The 27,626-nt window shown below is 37.7% G+C and overlaps 1 protein-coding gene across 2 annotated transcripts in view; it reads right to left on the bottom strand.

Annotated features, from left to right (window-relative positions):
• Window positions 1-27,626, bottom strand: part of RGS7BP (regulator of G protein signaling 7 binding protein) — a 116,048-nt gene that overhangs the window by 21,323 nt on the left and 67,099 nt on the right. Inside the window, exon 3 of one of the 2 annotated variants that reach the window (XM_061187841.1) lies at window positions 18,681-18,811. In XM_061187841.1, the coding sequence (XP_061043824.1) occupies window positions 18,681-18,811 (131 nt within the window). Of the gene's footprint in view, window positions 1-18,680; window positions 18,812-27,626 lie in introns of those variants that run through there. The other variant, XM_061187842.1, reaches the window with a different exon arrangement.

Genomic DNA, 27,626 nt, shown 5'->3' with positions numbered 1-27,626 from the left:
ACTGATCTCAAGGGAATAAATCAATACTTTCTGGAAACAAATCTCCGAATTGTTTAGGCCATAAATTCATGTGAAATTAAGTGGGAGTTATAGTCTGTGGCCCCGATATCCTCTGTTAATGTCTTTTATTCTGCCTTGAACTTCTGGGTATCTGCAAGGGTGTATCTTGCTATCATGGGAATGGCATACGAGGCCCAAGAACTGGGTTTTAATTTTTTATTTGTGTGTGTGTGTGTTTTTCTGCTGCGCTGCATGGCTTGCGGGATCTCAGTTCCCTGACCAGGGATTGAACCTGGGGCCCCAACAGTGAGAGCACCGAGTTCTAACCACTGGACTGCCAGGGAATTCTCAAGAACTGGGTTTTATTTATTTATTTTTATTTTTTAAATATATCTTTATTGTAGTATAATTGCTTTACAATGTTGTGTTAGTTTCTGCTGTACAACAAAATGAATCAGCTATATGTATACATATATCCCCATATCCCCTCCCTCTTGAGCCTCCCTCCCACCCTCTCTATCCCACCCTTCTAGGTCATCACAAAGCATCGAGCTGATTTCCCTGTGCTATGCAGCAGCTTCCCACTAGCCATTTTACATTTGGTAGCGTATATATGTAAATGCTACTCTCTTACTTCATCCCAGCTTCCCCTCCCCACTCTGTGTCCTCAAGTCTGTTTTCTACGTCTGCATCTTTATTCCTGCCCTGCCACTAGGTTCATCAGTACTGTTGTTTTAGATTCCATATATGTGCATTAGCATATGGTATTTGTTTTTCTCTTTCTGACTTCACTCTGTATGACAGACTCTAGGGCCATCCACCTCATTACAAATAACTCAATTTCGAAGAACTGGGTTTTAAACCTGGCTTTTTCAGTTGTTCATTAACTCATTCATAATATTTCCTGAGTGTCCGCTAAGTATCGGGTACTGGGCTTGGTACTAGAGAGACAGAGGTGAAAGAAAGGATAGTCTTTGTCTCATGGAGCTTAAAGTGCTAGAGATAGACAATTTAAAAAATATACAAATAATTATAAAGCTCTTGTATAATATCATGTAGTCTGGTATAAATGGTAGCTATATTGTTGCTTTCACTCTTTCAACCAGTTTTATTTGTATTATGTAGCTACATCTCCAGACTGGTTGTTAAGAAATCGTTACAGCCCGTATCATTGAACATTCATGAGATAGCAGCTCCACGTGGTTACCTCATAGCTCAATTTCCCTAATCATGATATGATTGTTTTTGTATGTTTAAAAAAAGTAAAATAAAACAAAAACACTTATGAAAAGGAAGGCTGTTTATGGTAAAATCTAACGGGAAGCTTTTCCCTTGGATTCCTGATCTGAAGGCGACTAGCAAAAATCTCATCCCTGTCATTTCTAACACATGTAGTAGCAACACAAGGAGAAAGAGACAAGCAATTAACTGGTAATTAACTGCACAGCATTCATCAGCCTATAGTAGAGATGGACCTCTGAATATTCAGCCAAAGCACAAACACAAGTTTACTGATGAAAACTTTTGATCCTTTTGTGTATACTTTATGCACATTGATCCTGGGTGATGGAATTGCTTTTCCAATTTTATGGTATTGCCGTTGGGTAGAAATTAATTAAGTACATAGCATATTACCATTAAGTACATAGCATATTACCATTTCCCAGTTGGAGGGCATTGACCTCTTAAAAGCACTTGCATTGAATCTCCTGGTAGAGTGCACACATGCAGTCCTTTTGGCACCTACCTCTGAGCAGTCAGCCTTGGGATGTGAGTCTGAGCAAGAGCGGCTAGGACTTGAGAGAGAGACAAAAGGGTGGGTGTCCCCCCCAAACAGCCCTCTGCTTTTCAAAGCTCTAAAGGAGAGGGCCACCTGAAAGCACACATGGCTCCTGTTCTGCTCTTTTGGGTTTGAAATGCCATGGAGAATGGAGTATGGTTTGGACAGCAAATGGTGGATGAAGAAGATTCACACAAAGAAATTCTCTGCTTTATGGGCTCTGCTTGGCGTGGGGCCACTGTAGCCCCTACCCTGTGGTCAGGACTGTAGAGCCCAAAACTTTCATTCATGGGAACAGGGAGGACTCAAGGTAGTAGCGTGATGTTCCTTCTTGGAGTCCTCTATCTCCTTCATATGTATGCCTCTTATACACGAACACATACGTAAAGTCCAAACCACAACCACTTTGTGTACACTTACTGCCTGTACTAATTCTACTTACATAAGACAAAAACATTCTAAAAAAAAAGTAACATAACTATTCATGTATTCCTGAAACATGCCTATGAGCTTGCAATGCCAAGTACACCCTCTTTTCCCTCATTTTCAGAGACTAGATATAACTCTGCTAATGCGGATGCACAAGAATGAAAAATTTGGATGCTGGACTTGCAGTTTGGTGCTTTCTGTTAGCTTACAAAATTTCTGCAGAATTTTGATTATATTATATCTTCTCTGGCTGGCACATCTTGAAAGACAGGAGATTGATAGGAATTGTAGGGGTTTTCAATTCCAGAACATATGTGGGGAGATCATGGTTGCTCTCATTTACTGATAGCACTGACTTTACGCTGGGCATCCTTTCCCACTACAGTCCCTGTTTATTGCCTTCATAGAACACTTATCACTAATAGAAAATTATCTTATGTATTTGCTAACTGGTTTATTATTTGCTCACCCCAACCCCACTCTCATCTCCCATCTCCCCATCTCCAAACTGGATATGTAAAGTCTGTAAGGCCAGGAACCTTATCTGTTTTCTTCAGTTCTGTAAGTCCAGTACCGAGGACGACGGCTTACACATCAGATGATTTCAACAGATATACGGCATCAAAAAAAGTAATTATACTATATATGTTATACAACTTTCTTTGCCACATTATTATGGTTAGAGATACTTTCATGTTAATGCATTCTGATTTATTTTATGCTTTTAAATGGATGCACAGTATCCCCTAGTAAGGCACTTACATTGTAATTCTTCCCTTTCTCCAGAGTATGCCAGTATTTGTATGGGACAGATCCTTTAAAGTAGAAAACTTGGAAAAAGTATATGTATTCACATTTTGTACTTTAATATATATTGCCAAATTGGCCTCTGAAAAGGCTATGCTAATTTACATTTGCCTTCCACCAACTGTAAATGAGAGAATCTATTTCCCTACACCTTTGCCAGAACTTCATATTATCAATATTTAATTTTTGCTTATTTGATGAGGGAAAATAGAATCTCTCATGGAAGTTTATTTTCACCTCTTTTATTACTACTGAGATTAAATTTATTTTTCGTAAGTGAATTGGCTACCTGTATTTCTTCTTTTCATTTTCTATTCATATCATTTGTCCATTTAAAAAATAGGGCTGTCTTCAGGACCAGATGGCTTCACAGGCGAATTCTATCAAACATTTAGAGAAGAGCTAACACCTATCCTTCTCAAACTCTTCTAAAATATAGCAGAGGGAGGAACACTCCCAAACTCATTCTACGAGGCTACCATCACCCTGATACCAAAACCAGACAAAGATGTCACAAAGAAAGAAAACTACAGGCCAATATCACTGATGAACATAAATGCAAAAATCCTGAACAAAATACTAGCAAACAGAATCCAACAGCACATTAAAAGGATCATACACCATGATCAAGTGGGGTTTATCCCAGGAATGCAAGGATTCTTCAATATATGAAAATCAATCAATGTGATAAACCATATTAACAAATTGAAGGAGAAAAACCATATGATCATCTCAATAGATGCAGAGAAAGCTTTCGACAAAATTCAACACCCATTTATGATAAAAACCCTGCAGAAAGTAGGCATAGAGGGAACTTTCCTCAACATAATAAAGGCCATATATGACAAACCCACAGCCAACATCGTCCTCAATGGTGAAAAACTGAAACCATTTCCACTAAGATCAGGAACAAGACAAGGTTGCCCACTCTCACAACTATTATTCAACATAGTTTTGGAAGTTTTAGCCACAGCAATCAGAGAAGAAAAAGAAATAAAATGAATCCAAATTGGAAAAGAAGAAGTAAAGCTGTCACTGTTTGCAGATGACATGATACTATACATAGAGAGTCCTAAAGATGCTACCAGAAAACTACTAGAGCTAATCAATGAATTTGGTAAAGTAGCAGGATACAAAATTAATGCACAGAAATCTCTTGCATTCCTATACACTAATGATGAAAAATCTGAAAGTGAAATTAAAGAAACACTCCCATTTACCACTGCAACAAAAAGAATAAAATATCTAGGAATAAACCTACCTAAGGAGACAAAAGACCTGTATGCAGAAAATTATAAGACACTGATGAAAGAAATTAAAGATGATACAAACAGATGGAGAGATATACCATGTTCTTGGATTGGAAGAATCAACATTGTGAAAATGACTCTACTACCCAAAGCAATCTACACATTCAATGCAATCCCTATCAAACTACCACTGGCATTTTTCACAGAACTAGAACTAAAAATTTCACAATTTGTATGGAAATGCAAAAGACGCCGAATAGCCAAAGCAATCTTGAGAAAGAAAAACGGAGGTAGAGGAATCAGGCTCCTGGACTTCAGACTATACTACAAAGCTACAGTAATCAAGACAGTATGGTACTGGCACAAAAACAGAAATATAGATCAATGGAACAGGATACAAAGCCCAGAGATAAACCCATGCACATATGGTAAGCTTATCTTTGATAAAGGAGGCAAGAATATACAGTGGAGAAAAGACAGCCTCTTCAATAAGTGGTGCTGGGAAAACTGGACACGTACATGTAAAAGTATGAAATTAGAACACTCCCTGACACCATACACAAAAATAAACTCAAAATGGATTAAAGACCTCAATGTAAGGCCAGACACTATCAAACTCTTAGAGGAAAACATAGGCAGAACACTCTATGACATAAATCACAGCAAGATCCTTTTTGACCCACCTCCTAGAGAAATGGAAATAAAAACAAAAATAAACAAATGGGACCTAATGAAACTTAAAAGCTTTTGCACAGCAAAGGAAACCATAAACAAGACGAAAAGACAACCCTCAGAATGGGAGAAAATATTTGCAAATGAAGCAACAGACAAAAGATTAATCTCCAAAATTTACAAGCAGCTCATGCAGCTCAATATCAAAAAAACAAACAACCCAATCCAAAACTGGGCAGAAGACCTAAATAGACATTTCTCCAAAGAAGATATATAGATGGCCAACAAACACATGAAAGAATGCTCAACATCATTAATCATTAGAGAAATGCAAACCAAAACTACAATGAGATATCACCTCACACCGGTCAGAATGGCCATCATCAAAAAATCTAGAAACAATAAATGCTGGAGAGGGTGTGGAGAAAAGGGAACCCTCTTGCACTGTTGGTGGGAATGTAAATTGATACAGCCACTATGGAGAACAGTATGGAGGTTCCTTAAATAACTAAAAATAGAACTACCATATGACCCAGCAATCCCACTACTGGGCATATATCCTGAGAAAACCATAATTCAAAAAGAGTCATGTACCAAAATGTTCATTGCAGCTCTATTTACAATAGCCAGGACATGGAAGCAATCTAAGTGTCCATCAACAGATGAATGGATAAAGAAGATGTGACACATATACACAATGGAAGATTACTCAGCCATAAAAAGAAACGAAATTGAGTTATTCGTAGTGAGGTGGATGGACTTAGAGTCTGTCATACAGACTGAAGTAACTCAGAAAGAGAAAAACAAATACCGTATGCTAACACATATATATGGAATCTAAGAAAAAAAAAAAAAAGGTCATGAAGAACCTAGGGGCAAGACAGGAATAAAGACACAGACCTACTAGAGAATGGACTTGAGCATATGGGGGTGGGGGGAAGGGTAAGCTGTGACAAAGTGAGAGAGTGGCATGGACATATATACACTACCAAAAGTAAAATAGATAGCTAGTGGGAAGCAGCCGCATAGCACAGGGAGATCAGCTCAGTGCTTTGTGACCACCTAGAGGGGTGGGATAGGGAGGGTGGGAGGGAGGGAAACACAAGAAGGAAGAGATATGGGAACATATGTATATGTACAACTGATTCACTTTGTTATAAAGCAGAAAGTAACACACCATTGTAAAGCAGTTATACGCCAATAAAGATGTTAAAAAAATAAAAATAGGGCTGTCTTGTTGATTTGTAAGAATTCTCTCCATGTAATAGATACTGATAATTTCCACTGCAGGTGAAACTATAAATTACTACCATCTGAGATTTGGAACTTTATTGAAGGATGACTCATTGATTACTTTTTCAGTACTGTCTAAGTTTAATGGTTTATTAAAAGATTTTACTCTTCTTGAGTTAAATTTGATAACTCATTTGTCCTAGGAAATTATTCACTAAATACATTTTTAATAGTATGGTTTTCTATTGTAACAGTTTCATATCTCTAATGCTGTGTATTTATGGCTTACAGTTTCTTTGTACACCACTGTTTCTTGGATTCCATATCTTCCTGTTTCTTGGATTCATTTTAATTTTGCTGGAACATATCTTTGGCTAATTATTTCAGAGGAGATCTCTGAATACAAAATTTCTTAGTCTTTATATTACTGAAAATACTTTTTCTTCTCTATCTCTCTCTTGCTGTACGCACACTTAAATTCTAATTGGCTGGATATAAAAATCTATGTTCTAAGTTTCTCTCACAACTTGGATATTGTTCCCTTTCTTCTATCTATACCCAAGGATGCTATGTATGTAGCCTGTTTATGGCCCTCTGAAAATTTTTTATCTTTAAACATTTGAGTTATGTAATGGTTCCTAAATATGTCTAGTTATGGGTTCTTTATATATTACTCCTTTTTTTGGCATTTGATTGGCATTTGCAATCTACTTTCGCCAATTTTTTATTTTGAAAATTTTCAAACCTATAGCAAACTTGCAAGAATAATACAATGAATATCCAAATATTCTAGTTTAACCAATTGTTAATATTTAGCCATATTTTTCTTTTATCTCTCTCAGTCTCTGTGGGTGTGTGTGTATTATACATATATAGGTTTCATATATATGGATTATGTGTATAATGTGTATATGTATAAATGTATAATATATATAATTTTTTGTTGAAGCATTTAAGAGTTGCAGACATTAATGTTACTTTATCCCCAGTACAACATATAACTCCTAAAGAACAAGAATGTTTTCCTACATAAACTTAAAACAATTAGCACATGAAAAACTTTATTTAATTTTGATTTAAATGATTCAATTCAATTTGATACAATGTTAGTGTTTAATATATATATATTCTATATTGAAATTTCCCCATTTGTTCCAGTAATGTCCTTTATAGCTTTTTTTTTACATTGAAGGATCCAAATAAGGATTATGTACCACATTTAATTGTCATGTTTCTTTATTCTCTTTTAATCTAGAATAGCATCCTTGTCTTTTTTCATTTTTCATGACATTGATATTTTTGAATAAAGAGTCCAGGCCAGTTGTTTTAAAGAATGTCTTTAAATTTGGATTTGTCTGATTGTTTCCACAAGTCTAGGTTCAGAGTAAACATTTTTTGCAAGAATATTATAGAAGTGATACTGTGTCCTTTTTAGTGCATTGCATTAGAAAGCATACGTGTTTGTCCCATTATTAATGATGTTAGTTAAGTATTGATTACTTGGTTAAGGTGATTTCTTCCAGCTTTTACCATGGTAGAGGACTCTTTTTCCCTTTGTAATTATTAAGTAATCTATGGAGTGATTTATTAAGATGTTATAGCCTTTTCAATATAAATATTTCTTTAGGTTTGCAAAAAGTTTTTCTATTTTTCTTAATTATCTATTTCTCTCTTTTCTCTGCTCTTTCAGAATCCTATTTCATGTTAGAGTCTCTGGATCTTAATTAGCCCTATATTTCTATATTCACTGTGGGGGGCTGAGTTCTGGGAGAATACCTAGACTTGACCTTTCAGGTCCCTATTTTAGGCTCTCAGTATTTCCATTATAATAATTGTTAAGAACTGTGAAGGGTCTGAGATTTTCCTCTACCCGTGAATTAACCTGCCACAATCTCATGGATCCTGGAAAGAGACACGAGACTCCTGGGTTAGAGACAAAGAAAATTTAGTACTCACAAAATAGTAGTAGAGTATCAGCATTTGTGTTAATTTCTTGAGTTTTAATTCCCACAGGGAGACACAAGAAGAGCCAGATCATTATACCTCCACACACACACAGGAGACAGGAACCCTGAGATTAAGGATCCGAAGTCTTCTATAAGCATGTCTGCCCTTTGCGCCAGAGGGAAACATTTTCATTATACTGAATCGAAAGCATGCCTTGCTCTGGAGGGGAGGCACTGTCTCTATTTTTCGAGAACATTTACTAAATAAACATCCTTGAAAAGATAGTGTAAAACAAAGGGCAGTCAGTGCCTCACTTTGCAAGAAAAACTCTGTTCCCTGAAATGCAAGATCCTGAAGGAGAATTGTCTCCCAACACTAATTAAGCCATCTATTAAAATTTTATTTGATGGGGCTTCCCTGGTGGCGCAGTGGTTGAGAATCTGCCTGACAATGCAGGGGACACGAGTTCGATCCCTGGTCCGGGAAGATCCCACATGCCATGGAGCAACTAAGCCCGTGTGACACAACTACTGAGCCTGTGCTCTAGAGCCTTCGAGCCACAACTACTGAGCCTGCGTGCCACAACTACTGAAGCCCGCACACCTAGAGCCTATGCTCCTCAACAAGAGAAGCCATCACAATGAGAAGCCCGCACACCGCAATGAAGAGTAGCCCCCGCTCGCCGCAACTAGAGAAAGCCCGCACACAGCAGCAAAGACCCAACGCAGCCAAAAATAAATGAATAAAAAAAAAAATTTTTTTTATTTGATGGATAACACTTTCATTTCCAACAAATCTGGTTGCTTCCTTTCTGTTACAGTTACTGCTTTTGAGGTATGACAGACCTAAAATAAATCTATTGATTACATTTATATTTTAAATTCTTCATCTGTTTCTACTTTAAAATTTGTTCATCAAGTATTAGTTGTTTGCATGTTGCCATTTGGTACCTCCCTTTCAGGGTGTTGATTTTTCTTAAAAATCTGCTCATCCCTGGATGTCTGTTCAGCTTTGTCTTTGAGGATCTCTCTTTGCCCATCATTCTGATGAGTATCCTCCTTCTGGTGATTGGAAAAGGGACAGGATGTGTGGCTGGACAATGTGTGTCTAAAGCTTGTCTTCTGGGTGCTTCTCATCTCCATTGATAAGTTTACCTGGGCACACAGCCTATTTTTTGGGTCCCGTGTTTGCTTTGAGTTTCCTGTTTACAACTCCTACTCCAAAGAGATATGTGGAACAATTTAGCCTGGGAAAAAACACTGGAGTCATGTGCTCACTTTCTTGTTCCTCTGCAGCAGTCCTTATGGAGGATTCGAGTTACTTCACCTTCTGTTCTGCTTTGCTGTCTGGTCCTGACACTCACAGCAGGTGTCCTCCTGGGGTAAGCAATGATGGTCTTGGTTACTCAGTGTGGGGCAGCCCAGCTTTTCCTGAATGCAATTTCAAACATTCATTTCCCTGACAGCAGTTCCAGAAATCCTTCCTGTGATTTGCATTTGTTGACTCCTACTTTGAAGTATCTCTGGAATTGATTTTATTTTTGTAGTATTTTTCTCCTGCATGAATTTCTTTTGTTTCTTCTTGAGTTTCTTACTGGCTGTGGCTTCATTTCTTCATTTATATCCACCAATCCAATCCCTGTTGCTTTCTAGCTTTGAGAAATTCCTCAATTTCTGGTTTGTTGAAATCATACTTCCTTGTTTTTCAGGGCCATGGGAGACTGTTTTGTGTCTGCCGACCTCTTTTTTTTTTTCCTCTTACAATTAGTAGGGCCCATTTGACAGAGTTATGGCAAATGGATTCTGAGTAAGAGTGGTGTATGCTTCTTCCAGATTGGCTTCTAAAAATCTTCCCATGGGAACGCCCATGCTTTCTTTTCTCCCCAGACAATTGGATGGATGTGGGGAATGGAAAGAATAAAAGGGCCCACCCCGCCCCAGCTCTAGCATTGGACTATGACAATGGTGAATAATGAACTCTCATTGTTCTCATCCATTGAGATTTGATGATGTTTCATGCAGCTGTTACCCTACCCTGACAAATACAAGAACAAGTATGGATTTATTCTTTTCGTGATATATTTTGCTGTTATTTCGATGGATTTTTTAGTAGGAGGGGAAATATATGTATGAGCTCAGTCCAACATCTCTGGACAAGCTTCTTTTTCTCCAGTTATACTCCCTCTCATTTAACAACAGATGCAGAATGAAAGCAAATTCCTTTGCTTATTCAATAATTATGAATTGAAACTTTATCTGCTCCAGGCACTATACTAAATGCCGGAGATACAATGGTGAACACACTCAAGGTGATCAACTCTGGAGAGGACAACAGACAACAAATCAGGTGTCTACCCCTCAATGTAACACGTGCCTGGGGGACACATTGCATGGGCATAGGCCCCGCCTTGGAGAGGCAGGAAAAGCTTTCTGCAGGAAAGTCCCATCTAAGTTACAAACCAAAGAAAGCATAGAGTAGGCCAGGTGAAAGGGATGGTTGTGGAGTAGGGCAGGGTGGACAATATGTTTCAGGCAGAGGGAGCAACTGGAAAGAACTTCCAAGTTCAATTTCCTCAAAGTAGTTCAAGATGCCATGTGTGTGGCCGGCAGGGTATGGGGGGCAGATGAGATGGGGTTGCTGGTGAGAGATGAGGCTGGAGAGGCTAGCAGGGCTGGTCCATAGATGCTCTTCTGAGCCACATTAAAAAGTTGGCAGGGGAGCGCCTCACAAACCTGGATGTTGGCCTATCTGAGTTCTGCATCCCCAGCTTCCCCCCTTTGACCAGTTATCCTTAGAAGGAGCACCTGTTTCTAACATCAGGTGGGCTCTCTACTCTGCTCTCAGGAAAGGGTCAAGCTGCTTCTAGATGGTAAATTCAAGTCAAAGTTTTACTTTGCCCAAGAGTGACTATGCATTTAAAATCATTTTTTATTATGAAATGAAAAACTCTGTCCCCTGAAACATCAATTTCAGGTCTCAGTGAACAAGTATTTTCTCGGGGAGGGGATGGAGGGGGAGGGGAGAAGGAGAGCCTTTAGAGCGCCTTAAAATCTCACTAAGCTGGCTTCACCACTGTTGAGAACCAGGATGTCAAAAAGTTGGCCACTTTCCTCAGGGCCTCGCAAAGCTTTTGGCCTTCAGCTCCTTTGGGATTTCCATGTATTTTTAGCCTGTTTATGGATAATATAATAGGCATGTTTGAGAAAAAGTTAAGGGAAACCACACATGAAGCACATACCAATTTGGAAGGCTGGTTACTCTTATATTTGTGAGAAATGGTCAGTTGTTTAGGAGGAACAAAAACACATCTGATTGTGGGGCAGCCTCAAGAGTCCCACAGAGCTCTTCCACCTCAGAAGTCCTAGGCATTGGCCTCAGAAGACTGGGGTCCTTTATTTAGAGTGGAGGCCCCTTTATCACAGTCCACTCTGGGGACCTCTTTCCTCCTCTTGATCTCATTTCTCCCATCCTCTTTCTTTTCTATTCATATTTTCCTCTCTCCATTTCCCCTTCTCCTCTCCACTCCTTGCTTGCCTGCCTGTCTTCAGCCTATAGTGACAGTAGGAAGCATTGCCATAGTGTCTCCTTGAAGGCCCTGAATTTGGACTCCGATGTCCAGCAGAGTCAATTTTATCCATTTGTGTAAATTTCCCTAGGAATCAAAACAAAACAAACTAATCTTCTCTGAGCTAATATTCTATCACTGCACTATCATTTCCTTGATGGCAGGGGCAAATTTCCTATGTCCTTTGTGCTCCTGACACATTATCTGCTATGATACTATACACAGGGAAGGCTCTCGGGACAGTTTTCATACTGACTGTGAACAACTAAATGAACACAGTTTACATGAGATGCGTGGAAGCTTGTCCACATGGTTACTCTCACTCTCATGCATTTTCATAACGGGTAGGAGATTTATAACTCCATCCAGTGTGAAAAGGACTGGGGAAATGTAAGCTGTTTGTTAAGTAATCCACTTTTACTCTTGCATTTCCAAAAAGCATGTAATTTAAATAGAAATAAGTTATATTAGTTCAGTTAGTTGTTTGCCTGTATTAAAAAATAGTTTCAAAGGCTTTTCTACATTGTGGTAAGAAGATATTCATAGTGCCATAAAACACATAGTGGAAAATAATACTTATACCATAAACAGAAATCCATTCTTGCCCATACACTGGGAAATAAACATTTTCCGATAGAGTTATTTCCCTCCCTAGCCCTGTGTCCTTCTCTGTGCTCCTTATGACACTGTAGTCCTATCACTGACCCCAGAGTAGTAGTCATCTTGGTGGTTCCATTAGCTGAGTGAGGAAGCAGAATCACAGGGCACAGGAGAAGAGCAGACAATGGAAACACATTTGAGAGAGGTCCCTATGAGGCTTTCACTGCTCCATTTCCAACCCCTAAGGTAGAGTAGAACAATGTGCAGACGGTATTGACTGTATAGTTAATTAATTTCAACTTTCTTTCCTTTAATGGGTATCATGGCTAAATCATGCTCCCTTTGGATCACAGCAAAATATCTTATAAATCATCAAATGATCTACAGAGTTAACTTTCCCTCTCATCTTAAAAAGTAACTCTCTGAACTTATTTTGGTAAGAAATTAAATATACAATAAATTTTAGCCATTAAACATGGTATTTTGGAATATGTGCACCAATCATTGTCAGATGTGTGGATAAAATTCAGCCCATGGTGCTAGTATCTTTCATTTCCCAATTTGATATGTTCTCTTGCCTTTCTCCAATGTAGATTAGCGGGAAATGGTCTGGTGTAGTGGAACAATCATGAACTTTGCAGTAGGATTAATGTGCTCTGTGACCTTGGACAACAAGTTACCTCTTTGAGCCTCAGCTTCTCCATCAGTAAAATGGGAAAAACGATACTTGAGGATGAAATAAGATGACATGTATAAAGCACCTGGCAAGTAGAAAGTATACAATAAGTGGACGCTATTATCATTGCTGTTATCCTAGTCCTCAGCTGACATCTACTTTGACAAAAGGTGATGAATATTGTGTCCTGTTCACTGTTTGGTATTGATGTATGAGGACACGGAGACAGAGTAATAGATGGTGTTAGATTGCCCTTAGATTCCAGAAGTTGGTTATATTTATGTTCTTCAGATAGTACAAGCTTGTTCTGATCTTGGGTCCTTTGCATTAGATACGAATGTTTATGAAGTTGTGTCCTTCTTGTCATTAAATCTCAGATTAAGTTCTACCTCCTCGGAGAGCTTTGACCATCCCTTCTAAAGTAGCCACCCAGTCATGGTCATTTTCTATTACATTACCTATTCTAATTATTGACATTGTAATTTTAGTGTTTGGGATTTTTAGAAAAATTTCCCCCTATTTCTCTGCACGAGACTATATACTCCATAAGAACAGGGATCTCTTCAGCCCTGATCATTTCAGTCTCCCAGTACCTTACATAGGTGCTCAACAAATATTTGTTCAAAGAACAAATGCATGTTTCCACTCATAATTTGAATCATAATCTATTTTAAGATTTATTCTGCTTCATTTCTTCTAACCTAATGTTCTATTTTAGTATCAATTGCCTCATTACATTGGAAAATAAGGCTTTACTTGTGGTTTTATTCTATTTCTGTCTTTGTGTTGCTTGTTTCTTTTATTGGTGTGGGTCATTTTCTTTACATTTCTTAATAGGAGGCTGAATACCCTGGAGTCTTTACTGCTCATATTCTGTTCTTTGTCTTAAGTTTATCCTGTATTTTGCTGGATGGATGGCGGTTCATTAATTTCTTATGAGAGCATCTTGAGTTCTCAACTCCCACTAGATTTTGACATTTCTCTCTTCTTTCCCCTTTTGTGATTACATTTCCTCTGCATTTTTTTCTCTCTTTATATATCCTGGTGGTACATTGCAGGGGAAGAACCCATCTTATCTTAGGGGGAGGAAGGGAGAATGGTATACCTCAAAGGACCTGGGGACAATCTGGCTGTAAGTGATGGCAGAAGAGTGGAGCACAGTCAGAGAAGACCCTTGAGAGAGCAGGGAGAGATGAGAATAAAGATGAAGGAGCAAGTTCACATGTGAAGGGGGGCTGCACTGGAGTGCTCTCTCTTCTCTGCTCCTTTCAGAATGGGAAGCTTGTCAAAACTGACTGACTGTGGGGCGAATGGGAGAGAGGAAAGCTGTGGTCAGAACGGCAGGATCATCCAATTCTCTTAGAAATCTGGCTTCACTTTCTGCCAACAGAGTGAATGAAACCTGTGGTCGCATTTTATCTGGTGTCAGGAAACAGGCATTAATGGTCAATATGATACATGGATTCAGTTGCGGGGAAAGACTTCCTACCTAATTAACTGTGAAGAAGTGAGAGAAACTATTTTTCACTATAAACATAGAAATTAGACTTTGTCAAGTAATGGCCCAATCTAAAACTTAAAGTGTTAAAATATGAGATTACACAATGCCTGAAATTATTCCCATCTGTCATCTTCTCCACAGTTTTTCAGAACCACACTCTGCATGGTATATTCCAATAGCCTTTATTAAATGTGGATTTTTACCTCATATTACCATAATTTAATTTTGTTGGCCATGAAATAAGACGATCATCTTAGTACTGTTTGTCTTCATTTTTTTGGGCAATAGCATGATCTTATAAAGTATAAAAGATTTCCAAGTAGATTGTACCAATCAGACTTATGAGACAGCAAAAATTCAGAAACATGGTGCATGCAAAAAGCATGAAGGTCCACTGAAGATGTTGTTAAGGACAAAGGATACTTATAATTTGCTTAATTGGGAGAGAAGGACAATCTTCATTATTAAATTCAAGCTTTCTGCAGAAAATGAGATTTAAAATGATTTGAGGCTTGTTTTTCCCAGAAACAAACCATACTCCTCGCCCCTGCGGTAACCTTGTGTGACCTTTTTCTTCAAAGAGTAAACACATAAAAAAAAAAAAAAAAAAAAAAAAAAGAGTAAACACATGACTACTCAATACAATAGTAAAACTAAATGTGATATTCAATACTTTCTGGACTTACGGTGGCAGTCAGGGAGGTAATTAGAAATAAAAATAAATTAAGGGGCTTCCCGGGTGGCGTAGTGGTTAAGAATCTGCCTGCCAATGCAGGGGACACAGGTTCAAGCCCTGGTTTGGGAAGATCCCACATGCCACGGAGCAAGTAAGCCCATGCGCCACAACTACTGAGCCTGCGCTCTAGAGCCTGCATGCCACAACTACTGAGCCCATGAGCCACAACTACTGAAGCCCGTGTGCCTAGAGCCTGTGCTCCGCAACAAGAGAAGCCACTGCAGTGAGAAGCCTGTGCACTGTAACGAAGAGTAGTGCCTGCTCGCTGCATCTAGAGAAAGCCCACATGCAGCAACAAAGACCCAATGTAGACAAAAATAAATAAATTAAATAAATAAATTAAAAAAATAAAAGTACAGATAATTGTGCAACAATTTGGCTTCAGAATCTAATCACAACAAAAAATCGACCAGGGACTCTCATATAGAGCCCAAATAATGACTCAATTACAATTCCTTTTTTTCCTTGATAGAAGACAAAGAGTAAAGAAGAATTGGCCAAGCTGTAATAAGAAATTAGGAGGGAGAAAAAATTAGTTAACCTAAAAGTTATCAAAATACCAATTTTTACCATAGCATTAAAAGAAACATACCAGAAAGAGATTCTAAGCAGAAAGAGATTTCGAGTGTTATAGACTAGAATGGGAATCACCATACCCCTAAGACTCTGAGGACTATACTCATCCCTCAGTATCTGTATGTGTGTGTGGGCGAATGGGATGTTGGTTCTAGGACTTGCCATGGACATCATAATCCATGGATGCTCAAGTCCCATAGTTGGCCCTCTGTATCCGTGGTTCCATATCTGTGGATTCAAACAGCAATAGATTGTAAGCATAGTACGTGATCTGCGGTTGGTTGAATCCATGAGGGCCAACTCTATTTGATTTCTTGAAGGGACTGAGTGAGCTCATCTAGACAGGACCCCTCCTAGCCCAAGGCCACACTAGAGATACCACTGTTTGGATAAAGAGTATATTATCTGGCATCTTACTTCTTGGTAGACAGACTTCTGTCTAGTGGTGATAAAGAATAAAGCATACAACAAAGTTGAAAGTATGTACTTAGGTGAGTAAGAATAGCCAGGTAAGGGCTTGAAAGTTTCCATTTTTATACATATGATGGGGTGACTTCCTTTTGTTTCAAAGGTAGCAAAACAGTTATCCATCTTCACTGTGTTTCAGAATCACCCGGAGTGCCCTCAGATTCTGATTCAGTGGGTCCTGGACAGGATTCATGAGTCTCCATGTTTATCCAGCACCCTGGATAATTTTGAAGCACATTTTCTAAGGATTTACACTGTAAGTAGTAATGATTTTAGAAGAATCAAATAGAAATCCAACTGGAGACTTAATCCTACAATGGGGAGAAATCAAAGATTCCATCAGGTATATTCTTTTTAGAGTCATACTTAGAGGGTTAGGTGCTAGAGCAGGGAGCAGGGGTTTATTATTTTTAAAGGAAGAGGCAGGGAAGGATAGGGATCAGAGACGGACAGTGAAGATAGGAGGCAGTGCAGGCCACATGAGCTGATCAGTTAAGAGATGATGTGTTTTTTATTTGTGTGGTCAAGACCAAATACAATAAGGAAGAACCTGGATGAGGGAATACCTTTTACTTTTAAGCAGAGAGCTAGCAGAGAAGAGTCTTCCTTTCAAAAGTCATTTGTGAAAAGACAGAAAGTAAGAGTGGATGGCAGGGAGACCAGGTGAAAAACCAAGGAGTTAGAGTGAGACAGGGAGTGGGGGTCACATGGTGTTATGGACAATCATCAAGGGAGATTTCAGGGGCAACATGGGCATGAAATACTGCAAGCACAGCCAATGCAGACCTGGGGAAAAAATGACCCATACCCAACCTAGTCAACCATGATTAGAAAGAATGCAAATACTACTCTGTGTGTGTGTTTATGTGTGAATGCACGTGTGTGTGTGTGGGGGGGTGATGGTGGCGGTGTATGAGAACAGAGAGGACAAACAAAGACATTGGGTCAATGACAACTGTTTGGGTCATCAGTGTGTCTGAGTATTCAATTTTCTGATCAGGACTCCTGAGTGTCAAGGGGATAATCTCTCCAAACATGAAGTAAAGGTGGAATCCCGTGAAAATTCAGCCTTTAGAAGGAAAAAGAAAAAGATAATATTCATGTATCGAGAAAATAATCTCTCTTTGGAGCAGCGTAGCATAATCTTATTTTTAGTTCTGCCTTGTGCATACATATGTGTGTATGCAAGATTTGATTTTTACAGGTACTTTATCATGTCATCTAGTTCCTCTCAAATTGCATGCTCATTTGATTTCATATCTCTTCTTCAGCTGCTTCTTCACCTGAAAGGTCTTTCTTTTTCCTTCCCTATCTGAACCCTATCCTCACAACCTAGCTCAAGTCCCATCCTTTCTAAAAGATTTTCCCTGATTATTACAGTTTACTGACCTTTTCTATCTCTGAATTTAAATCATAGACAAAGATTACCTTCTGTGCATCCCTCTATTTCTTGATCTCAAGCACAAAATGTTTGCATTCAGGAGGCTCCCAAAAATTATTGTTCAGTGAATTAGCAAAGAAAATATAGATTGAATCCTCCAGTGACAGAAACTTTTGGCTTCCTCCCCGGCATCCATTCCATTCCACCCTGTCCCTTTATGCAATAGCCACTGGTTGGGTGGGGTTGACTCCTCTCCTAGCTCCAGGAATGGGCCTTGATTGCCTAAACCAATCAGTTTAATTCCATCCCCTCGGCTACCGTGATTGGTTCAAGTGTAGACATGTGGTCTGACCTGGTCCAGTTAGAACGAAGCCCAGGACATTTGCTAGTCTATAATGGGAGAAATTCTCTCTGTATGCATATGTGATGACTGAAACTGTTGGAATCAGTTTGCAAGTGTGGGGGAAGGGCAGCTTGAGGGTAAAGTCAACCGCCCCCCTCCCCGAGAAGGCAGAACATCACTCAGAATGGGAATCAGAAGTCTGATCAAGCCATGCTGAAGCCACTGCTGCCTCTAGAGGTTTCATTCATTTAAGCCAATATAGTCTCTTTATAGTTTAAACCAGGGAATGAGATTTTGTTTGTTGAGTTCCCCCTATTTTTAAATCTTTGGGACACAACTTGTAATTTGTCGTCTTGCAACCAAATACATTTAGGGAAATAGCAGCAATCTTGGATAGCATTTACTACCCTAGTTAAGATCATTATATATTTTTGCTGCCCATGCTGATTCTAGCCAAAGTCATGTTCACAAGTGGTAAAATAATAAATTTGAGAATTGTTTCTACCACAATTTCTATTCAAGATGATCAATGTTCTTATGTACTTTGATAGTACTGATATAGACTTCTTTTATTCATTTATATCAAACATTTCCTGAACATTTATATCCATTCCAATTGTGTATAGATAGACAAATGGTACATCTAGGCCTTTGCAAAAGATGAGGTTTTGTTTAACATTTCTCAGTGTTTATGGCAATGTATTAAATGAAGATACCTTTTCGATGAAATTGAAGAGACCCCAGCAGACATATGGATTTTAGCATCTCTGTTGTGTACATTTCTAAGCAGCATTGCAGCTGAATGTAGAGCCGGCAGATTTCTGGATGGATCTCACCATCTTCTGGGCTGCAACAGAATGAAAGAGAAAAGCTGTGGACATTCTCAAGATTTCACTCATCAGCCATTTGTCTCAGCTCTGAGAGGGGAAAATGCCCACTAAAGATTTCTAAAGCCTTGGGTCTAAAATATAGGACTTCTTGCTTTCAAACCAATAACCAAGGTCACAGTTCTTACATAAGTGTCTTTCTGAATAACAGCTTGTAATATTTTTCCCCTTCAGCAGCAGATTTCTGCTAGGAGCTTAAAATCATAAATGTTTTAAGTAATTGAAAATATCAGACATTTTCAATTTAACTGTTGGAACAAACTTCCAAAATATATTTAAACCATAAGACTATCCTAGCTTGCAAGAAGAGATTTAAAACTCTTATTTTTAGAGAAACTAACGAAGAGCTATTCAGTTACCAGTTAGAAGATAGCTCTTTAATATTAAGGCCCTGGCATAATATGGTTAGAGAGCCAAGACACAAATTATTTTTATCAGTCTTTTGTCTCAGTCTAAAGGACATCCTTTATTGTTTGCTATGGTTAATTTATCAAAGGCTAAGTGTTTTTAGTGAAAAAATGAAAAATTTATGAAAAAAGAAAAGTAATAAAATTCTAATAATTTTGCTTAACAATCTAAGCCTAAATAAATACTGAATTTATGCTCTAAAATTTATTATAAAGTACTTGAGCCTTTCTCTATTAACTGTGGTAAAGCAAACAAATGTGAATATGATAAAACATGGAGTGATCACTTTTTAAGAGGAGAGAAATTAGTTGTTGATAGAACACTATTTTAGATGCAGGTAAAATAGCATGTATTGAATAAAGCGAACTAAACAAAAGGGATACAATTTAGAGGTAGATTAGAAATAGAAGAAGTCTAAAAGGGAACTCTGTCAAATGTCCTAATGTGTTATCTTTATTTTTATCTCCATTCATTGAAAATTCAATGAAATCTGACTAAACAATGGAGCATTTGGATTTGATTCCTTTGTAAAGTGGTCAGTGGCAAAATGTCAGGGGCTATTATCAGAAAAAAAATGGTGGCTTCATTTTTATTTAAGTTCTGGAATCACGCTATAAAGAATTTGTATTTACATAGCACTTTACAATGATAAGAAGTTTACATTTTGAATACTTATTTAGTAGATGAGCCAGCATTATTCAACTATATGGCTTATATAACACAGGAAAATGCAGAATTCTTTGCCTGAGTATGAATGATGCCTGCAAAGTTATTCTATGTCTTTCCTGTGTCAGAACAAAGGACCTCAAAAGAGCTTATATGCAAAATTTGGCTTTATCTGAAAAATAAGAGCCTACATCACTTTCTCATTTGTGTCTCATGGGTCCAGCCCTAGGCCAACGCTGGAATCAAGTATATCTTTGGCGAAAGTCCCAGATTTTCTTGCAGAGCTTCTTCCCCCAGGTGCTTTCCACCCTCAAGCTATCCTCCTGCTCCCTGGAGTTCTCCCCCATCGCTCTGCCACACACACACAACGCCTCATTATTTCACATCATCTTCAGCCTTTCAAAATGTCTCTGCGTCTGTCCCCTCCCCTCTCCTCATGGCCCTGCTAGACTCTGAAGGAATAATGGGCATCAGTGGTTCATATAATAAAAAGTGATCCTGGTATATTACCTGCTAATACATTGATTTTGATAGAAAAATCTGAAGGTAATGTCTTATCCCAAAGACAGGCTAGAGGGAAAATATTTTAAAGCAGGCAGGTCTTTTCTGTGCTGCTTCATCATCTCCATCATAGCTGCTTATTTTCACCTATGCATAACATTGGCCCTAGTGGCTCATATGCAGATTAAAAAAAAAAACTATAAAGAGTCTGTGGTATGTATTGTACATTTGATGAATGGGACAATAAGCCAGTACATATCATTCCAAACCATGGAGTATTCTTATTTTCAGAAGTACAAAATGTGTTTTGTGGCTTAGTTCCAAAAATATGCAAACTTCATATATATATGACATTTTATGTAATTTAAACAAATGATGACTGTATTAACAAATCTTTAGAGCCAAAATATTATTTTACAGCTGGACTGTGAGAGACAAAGCAAAGTATTAAGTGCTTTTGAAAAAAGGCATGTCAGAACAGAGATTAAAATGCCTAACTCCTATCATTTCCTTGGGTGCCAGCTTCTTAATGCCTCTGGAACCAACGGAGATTCTCTAAACTGTGGAACCATTTTGCCCTTCTTACATGTTATGGGAGGAAACTGAATGGATGCCGCCAAATCAGCCTAACAAAAATTAATTGATGCTAAAGTTGCGTTATAAATTTTCTGGTTAAAAAATTCTTACATATGCTCATATATTATCCTTTAACATCTTGGAAAATTGAAGTATAGAGAAAGAAAGAAACTAGTCAAAGAGCAGTGGACAAGTTATCTTTTGTGTTAGTGTTTCCCAAGGCCTTGACTAGGCTACATTAGCCTCAGGTCTTGTACAATTTATTTCTCCCACTTTAAGAGCTCTAAGCTGTATTACTGCTACTGATTACTAAAAGTTCATTCAAAGAAAAATTGCTGAATGGGTTATAATACATCTAATATCATGATCAGTGGGCTGAAATACATTTTTGAGAATTAAGAGCATTTCGGTTATTTTTGTAACAAGTGAGCAAGAGTCAGAGCCTGGAGAATGGAGGAAAGTCAAGAAAACAGCAACGTGGAAACTTGAAACTTCCTAGGGATAAGTTATAAGGCCTAGGGGAGATTTCACATTGAAACAAAATTAGGCCTACATACTTACTCCAGGAACTGAAGCAACTTAACTTAGAGGTAACTTTACCATGTGTGACTGATGCTTAGTCTAAAATGATTTACTCTTATTAATCCAGTTGAGGTCTATGAGAGTCACCCTGAGGTGATGCTCATTTAATTCAGTGAAAGACATTTCATAAGTTAGTGACTTAAGTGTGATTATTTATTTATTTTTCTGTTAAGCAGAAGTCAGGAGCTAACCTGATCATTTTGATTAATTTGAAAGCCTAAGTATTAATAGAAAAACACCCTAAAAATTAACTTTGACAATATTTCAGTGATTTAGAGCTCAAGTTGAATCCAAAAACTTTTAAAATAACTGCCAAGTTATGAATCTTTCAATCAACTCTTTAAGGATGAGAAACAGGATTTAATGTCTCAATATTAGGACTTAAGAGACCTGCACTGGTGTAGTAATAGGGGGACATGAACACAGACATTGCCTAAGTCACTCCTTGATAATGGAAATGCTCTCTAATGTGAATATTCTTATTTTGTAATTCAAAAGTAATATGATGAACACCCACCAGAATGACTAAAATTAAAAAGACTGACAATGCCAAATGATGATGATATGGAACAACATCTCGTACATTGTTGGTAGGAGTTAAAATGGTACAACGCCTTTGAAAAAAGTTCTGGAAGTTCCTTATAAAACTAAACATATACCTCCCTATGACCTGGCAATTCCACTTCCAGGTATTTACCCAAGAGAAATGAAAATCTATTCATAAAAAGATCTTTTTAAGAGTGTTCATAGTAGTTTTATTTAGAATAACTAAAAACTAGAAATAGCCTGGGTGTCTGTCAAGAGGAAAGTGGATAAAGAAACTAGAATATCATACATCAACTATACTTCAGTTAAAAAAAAAGAAACTAGAATATTCCTACAATAGGATAATACTCAATAATTAAAAGGAATAAACTCCTTATACACAAAACAATACTGATAAATCTCAAACACATAATCTTGAGTGAGAAAATCCTTATACAAAAGAGTAAATACTGTATGACTCCATTTATATGAAGTTCTAGAACAGATAACACTAATCCATAGTGATAAATATTAGAACAGTGGTGGAGAGAGTATCGACTGGGAAGGGGCATGAGAGGGAACTTTCTAGCGTGAGGGTAGTATTCCATATCTAGAAAAAAGTTTGAGTTACCTGGGTGTACACATTTGGCAAAACTTATTGAATGGTACACTTGAGATTTGTGCATTGGATTATATGCAAATTTCATTTTTTATAAAAGAATCATAGGTAGTCATATTTCATAAAGGAAAGTACAGATGAGTTCAAAGTTTGTCCTGAAGCTTTTGCAACATATACCTGGAAAGTATTACTTAAGTGTAAAGAAAGAAAGAGAAAATTGTAGTCAGAGAGATTTTCAGTATATTACAAAACACTTATTCCTTAATTTTGTATTAAGATGTTTTAAAGCATGTTTCACACGGAAGTTGTTGTTAAGATGACTTTAAATTAAGTTATAAGCACTTTTCTTTTAAATATTGTATTTCCTCTCCTTTATCCTTTTCAACCCTTTCAACTGAGGCATAATAAATAAATGAAATTAAAAAAAAAGAACCATAGGCAAATATTGAACTCCACTTAAAGATAAACATGCTGAACTGTTTAGGTGTAAAGTTTCCTGATGTCTGCAACTTCAGAAAAATAATACAGATTGCGGAGGGATAGAGGGATGAACATACAGATAGATGTGTGGTAAAGCAAGTATAACTTGGCATAAATTGAACAAAACAACTGGGAAGCTTTATGACTAGTAAGGTCAAGTTCAGGGGTTAGCCTACTGGGGATTTTGGTTATGAAATGCCTTGGCCCTGCATCTGTCTGCTCTTTTGCCAAGCTTGCCAGACTTGGTGTTTTGTGCAGCTGCTAATAGCTTCTTAAAAACCAGCAAAATGTTTTTTAGTTTGAAAGTCTGTCCCTAATGCAGTGGTTTATACATTTAGATGAAGGCAGAAAGACATAATAAAAGGAAAATGGGTTCCGGAGTCAGAAAACTTAGCTCTAAATATAGACTTTGCTGTGTAGAATTGTGATTGTAGGAAAACCACTTTAAGTTCTCCAAGACTCAGTTTCCTCAGCTGTGAAATAGGCATAACAACTATTCAAGACCAAAGTATCTAAAGGTTGGTGCAAGAATCAAATGAGATCATGTATGGGAAAACAAGTAAAAACTGTGAAGGATTGTTAGAAGTTGGCTGCAATCCATCTAAATACATCAAAGTTGTGTATAATCTTATACACAAGCCTTATGGTTGTGTATAATCTTTAGTATTAAAACTTCTCTGCCATTCTAAAACATTATTTGTTTACAGCTACCATATATGGAGCTGAAGGAGACTTTGGTTAAATAAACATACCCTTAGGCTGAGAAAGAAAGGTGTGACCCCATTGACAACCACTCAGCATTTCACAGACTTTGGTGATGACAGATAAACACTTGGGGGTTGTCAGCTAGCAGAGATGGAAACCAGAACTCCTGTTGCAGCAAATATATCCAAGTCGTTCTTCTCAGAACCACCTCTGTTGTTGGCTGTTAAGCCAAATGGCAAGGAAAGACTCAGGGAACCAAATGGGATGAGGGAAAGGGATGATATCCTTTGCTTTATTTTTCAGAGCAAATAGCTAGGGAGGAAAGGGATTAACTGACCTACCCTAGGATAGTGATCTCCGGGATATCTCTTCAAATACCCCCAGTGGTTTCCTCTCAGATAGATTCCACTTATACAAGGATATATCCTAATTCTGTGCCAAATTCAGTGAAGGCTTCAGAGCCCAGCCTTCATACGCTTTCATGAAGGAGATTTCTCAAGGAGGCTCCATGAGTTTACACAATCAGTGAATAGTCAGAGGGCAGAGAGGGCACAAGTGTGTGTCTGTGTGTGCATGTGCATGTGTGAGACCCAGTTATTAGTTTAGGTTTCAAATTCTTAAATGTAATTACAGGGTCTATGCAAGTTCATAAACACAGAACAGATGGCAGGTACCTACTAAATGACTATACTCTTTCATACCAAAATAAGCCCTGCAATAGAAAGAGGAGCCCAGTTAAGCAGAAGAACAGAAACAAGATATTTTTCAAGGTATCTTTATATAATAATAGTTGACTCTCTCTTTTGTCTCCAATTTTCTCATAATCTTCCTTTTAGTGAATTTTTATGAAACTTGTGTTTCATAGGCTTCAAAGGAGCCTTTGAAGAAGTAATTGCAGTAATCCCCTCACTTCACCGCATGTCAGTTTCATGGGAACATATGGCTTGGTGACTTTCCTGGCCACTGAACACGAGTCTTGATCAAACTCTGCCCTGGTGCTCTTCGGGTTCAGTCAGAAATGAAACTTGACTTTTAACAGCAGAGTAAAACCTGTAGTGCAACAGAATTATCTTTTGGTAGCTACTTTGCATACCTTTTGCAAAGCAACAGGCCTCAGAGGGGCCGCACCTTTTATGATTTAGGGCTGTATTCTGGTCTTCATCTCCCTGTTGTTTTGGTTTGCCCTCTGGCAGGACCTTTGACATTTCCCCATGACCCAGTTGAGAGGTTGATAAATAATGGGTAGCATTACCAAGCACCTTGTTCATTTTTTTTCCTATTTAAAGAGTAAAACCTATATTTAAACATATTTAAACACTTTCAAAAAATCAATAGCCATCAGTTTCCTGACATTGTGATACTTACAATGAAATAAGACTAAAAATATTACTATTGAATTGTAAATCATCTTTTATTCATCTTAAATGTTACTGTTTAAGGCATTACTGAGGAGAGCTGGGAGTAGGTGGTGACCTTTGTGATGCCTTTTTGGGCATATCCAGGGCATCTGAGGTTGAAGGAGTTAATGGGCTGAACATCATAACTTTTGTTTCTTGATACCTGAAACTCATGCCTATTGATCAGGAGAAAACTAACATTTACAAGGCACTATTCCTTCCATTTCCAGAATAAAATATCTTATTCTGTCTTGGCTTCTTCTCCCACCCTTCCATCCTTTTTGGCTTGAGAGTCTTTTGGCCTTTCCATTTCCCCCTCCGATTTTCTCATTGTTTTTCTCTTTATGGTCTCTGGTTGGGACTTATGTGGGGTCTGCAAACAGCTCTTTAAGCCTTGGCTCTCCAGTTCTTGTGATTCTTACAGCTAGCAGATGGAAGCCTGTGGCTGGTGGAGTCTGAGTCTTAGATTCTTGAATCTTTGCTGAGATGACAATCAGCACCGTGGGTTACATGGTGACAACCAGCCCTATCCCGCTGACTGTAGCTAGGATCAGTTTATTTTTAAATATATATGTATATACATATTTACATTTATATTTAAATTAAAGAAGTATATATATGTTTCCACATTTTAATTAGAAAATATTTTTTGCATCAAAAATCAAGATTTTCAACCTCTAATGCTTATTGTTTTCACCTGGTAGCAATGATCTTCAAAGATCAGTTATCATTCAGTGATCATGTGTTACACTGGAAAGAATTCAGCGCATTAATTTTCATTATATTCAAAGTCTGGGTCATTAATTGCAGCAAGTAGTTAATTCCTGCTTTTATCCACTGGAATTTTAGGGTTCAACATATTAAATTGTTGGTTTATCTAAATGGCATTTAGCTCCTCGTTCTTAATTATGTCACGAAGCTAGGTGATGCTGTATTTTTCTTTAGCTAAAGCTACAGGCTTCATCAATATTGCCAGAACGATGACATGACTTTAAAACAACCTGAGGTAACTGGGCTGACCAAATTTAACTCATTCAATTAATCCAAAAGAGAGTTTTTGATTAAAAGAAAAAGAAATTTCCTCATCTCATTTAACTGGACGGCACAAAATGTTGATCAATACTTTAATACCTAATGATGACAATCCAGTATAGTTACATATACTAATATGTATAGTTATAGAGTAACTAATAGTCAAATCCATTGTGGTTGTGGCTTCCTCTTATATGTGAGAGACTGTTTATCTAGAGTGATGGCCTGAGGGGTGACAAAACGTCATAAGAGTCCAAAATATAGCTCACACAGGCCTGAAATTCTTTTTTTTTTTTTTTTTCAGCCTCACAAAACAATTAAACCAGGAAGGCTCTTTGGGGAGCATTTAGGATAGGGTAGAAAGATGGCATCTGTTTATCATATAAATAACAATGGCAAATACATATAGCTCCTCCTATGTGCCAGAGCTTCAGTGCTGCCAGTTTAGCTCTCTGGCTCATTTTTCAGTTTACATGAAGGATTTTGAGAAGACTTAGAACTTTTTTAGCATTTTGAGTCTACTTGTCCAACTTCAGACTCCTACCCAATGCTAGAAGTTCTTCAAACATTATACCTAATGGGATTCTCTCGTGTTATTCTGTCTTTCTATTGGCATGCAATGATAATTTGTATTTTTTGCGTAACTCTCAAAAGATGACACTTCATGCCAGTATGTTAATGTGCGTTTCTAAGACAGATGTAACAGCTATTTTCTACAAAAAGGCAAAAGCTTTATGCAAACAGAAGAGACCAGTATCTATACACATAGAAAATATCATATACTACCATGAGTTTTTTTTCACTGGACTATAAATTCCTTGAGGCCAGAAAGTTTATCTTATTTATCTCCATAACCTCCAACACTTAACAGATTGTCTGGTACATAGTACGTTCTCAATTAAACAGTTCCCCAAAGCAGCCTTAAAAAGTAGCGCCTACATGATATGAAGAAGCTGAGGCTGGAATTACAGTGCTTGGTTCTGCCATCACCAGGTCCATTTCACAATTAGAGATTGGTTTCTTAAGAATTTCCTTTCTTGCAGCCTTATTTTTTCTTTAAGCTGTTTTATAAAAATAATACATATTAACAGACATTTTATGTAGATAAGTAAAAAAAAGGAAAGGATGACTTATACTAATACCAGAGGTATCCATTATTAATGTTTTGGTATATTTCCTTCCAGATTAATATCCCCAAGAGCATGAAGTTTTATCCATTACTTCTGTTCCCCAAGCACCTAGCAGAGTGCCTGGCTCACTGAAGGCTCTCAATCCATGTTTGTT

Source organism: Eubalaena glacialis, chromosome 4, assembly GCF_028564815.1.
Source record: "Eubalaena glacialis isolate mEubGla1 chromosome 4, mEubGla1.1.hap2.+ XY, whole genome shotgun sequence".
In the NCBI taxonomy this organism is placed as follows: Eukaryota; Metazoa; Chordata; class Mammalia; order Artiodactyla; family Balaenidae; genus Eubalaena; species Eubalaena glacialis.
This window is presented reverse-complemented; position numbering and strand designations above follow the sequence as displayed.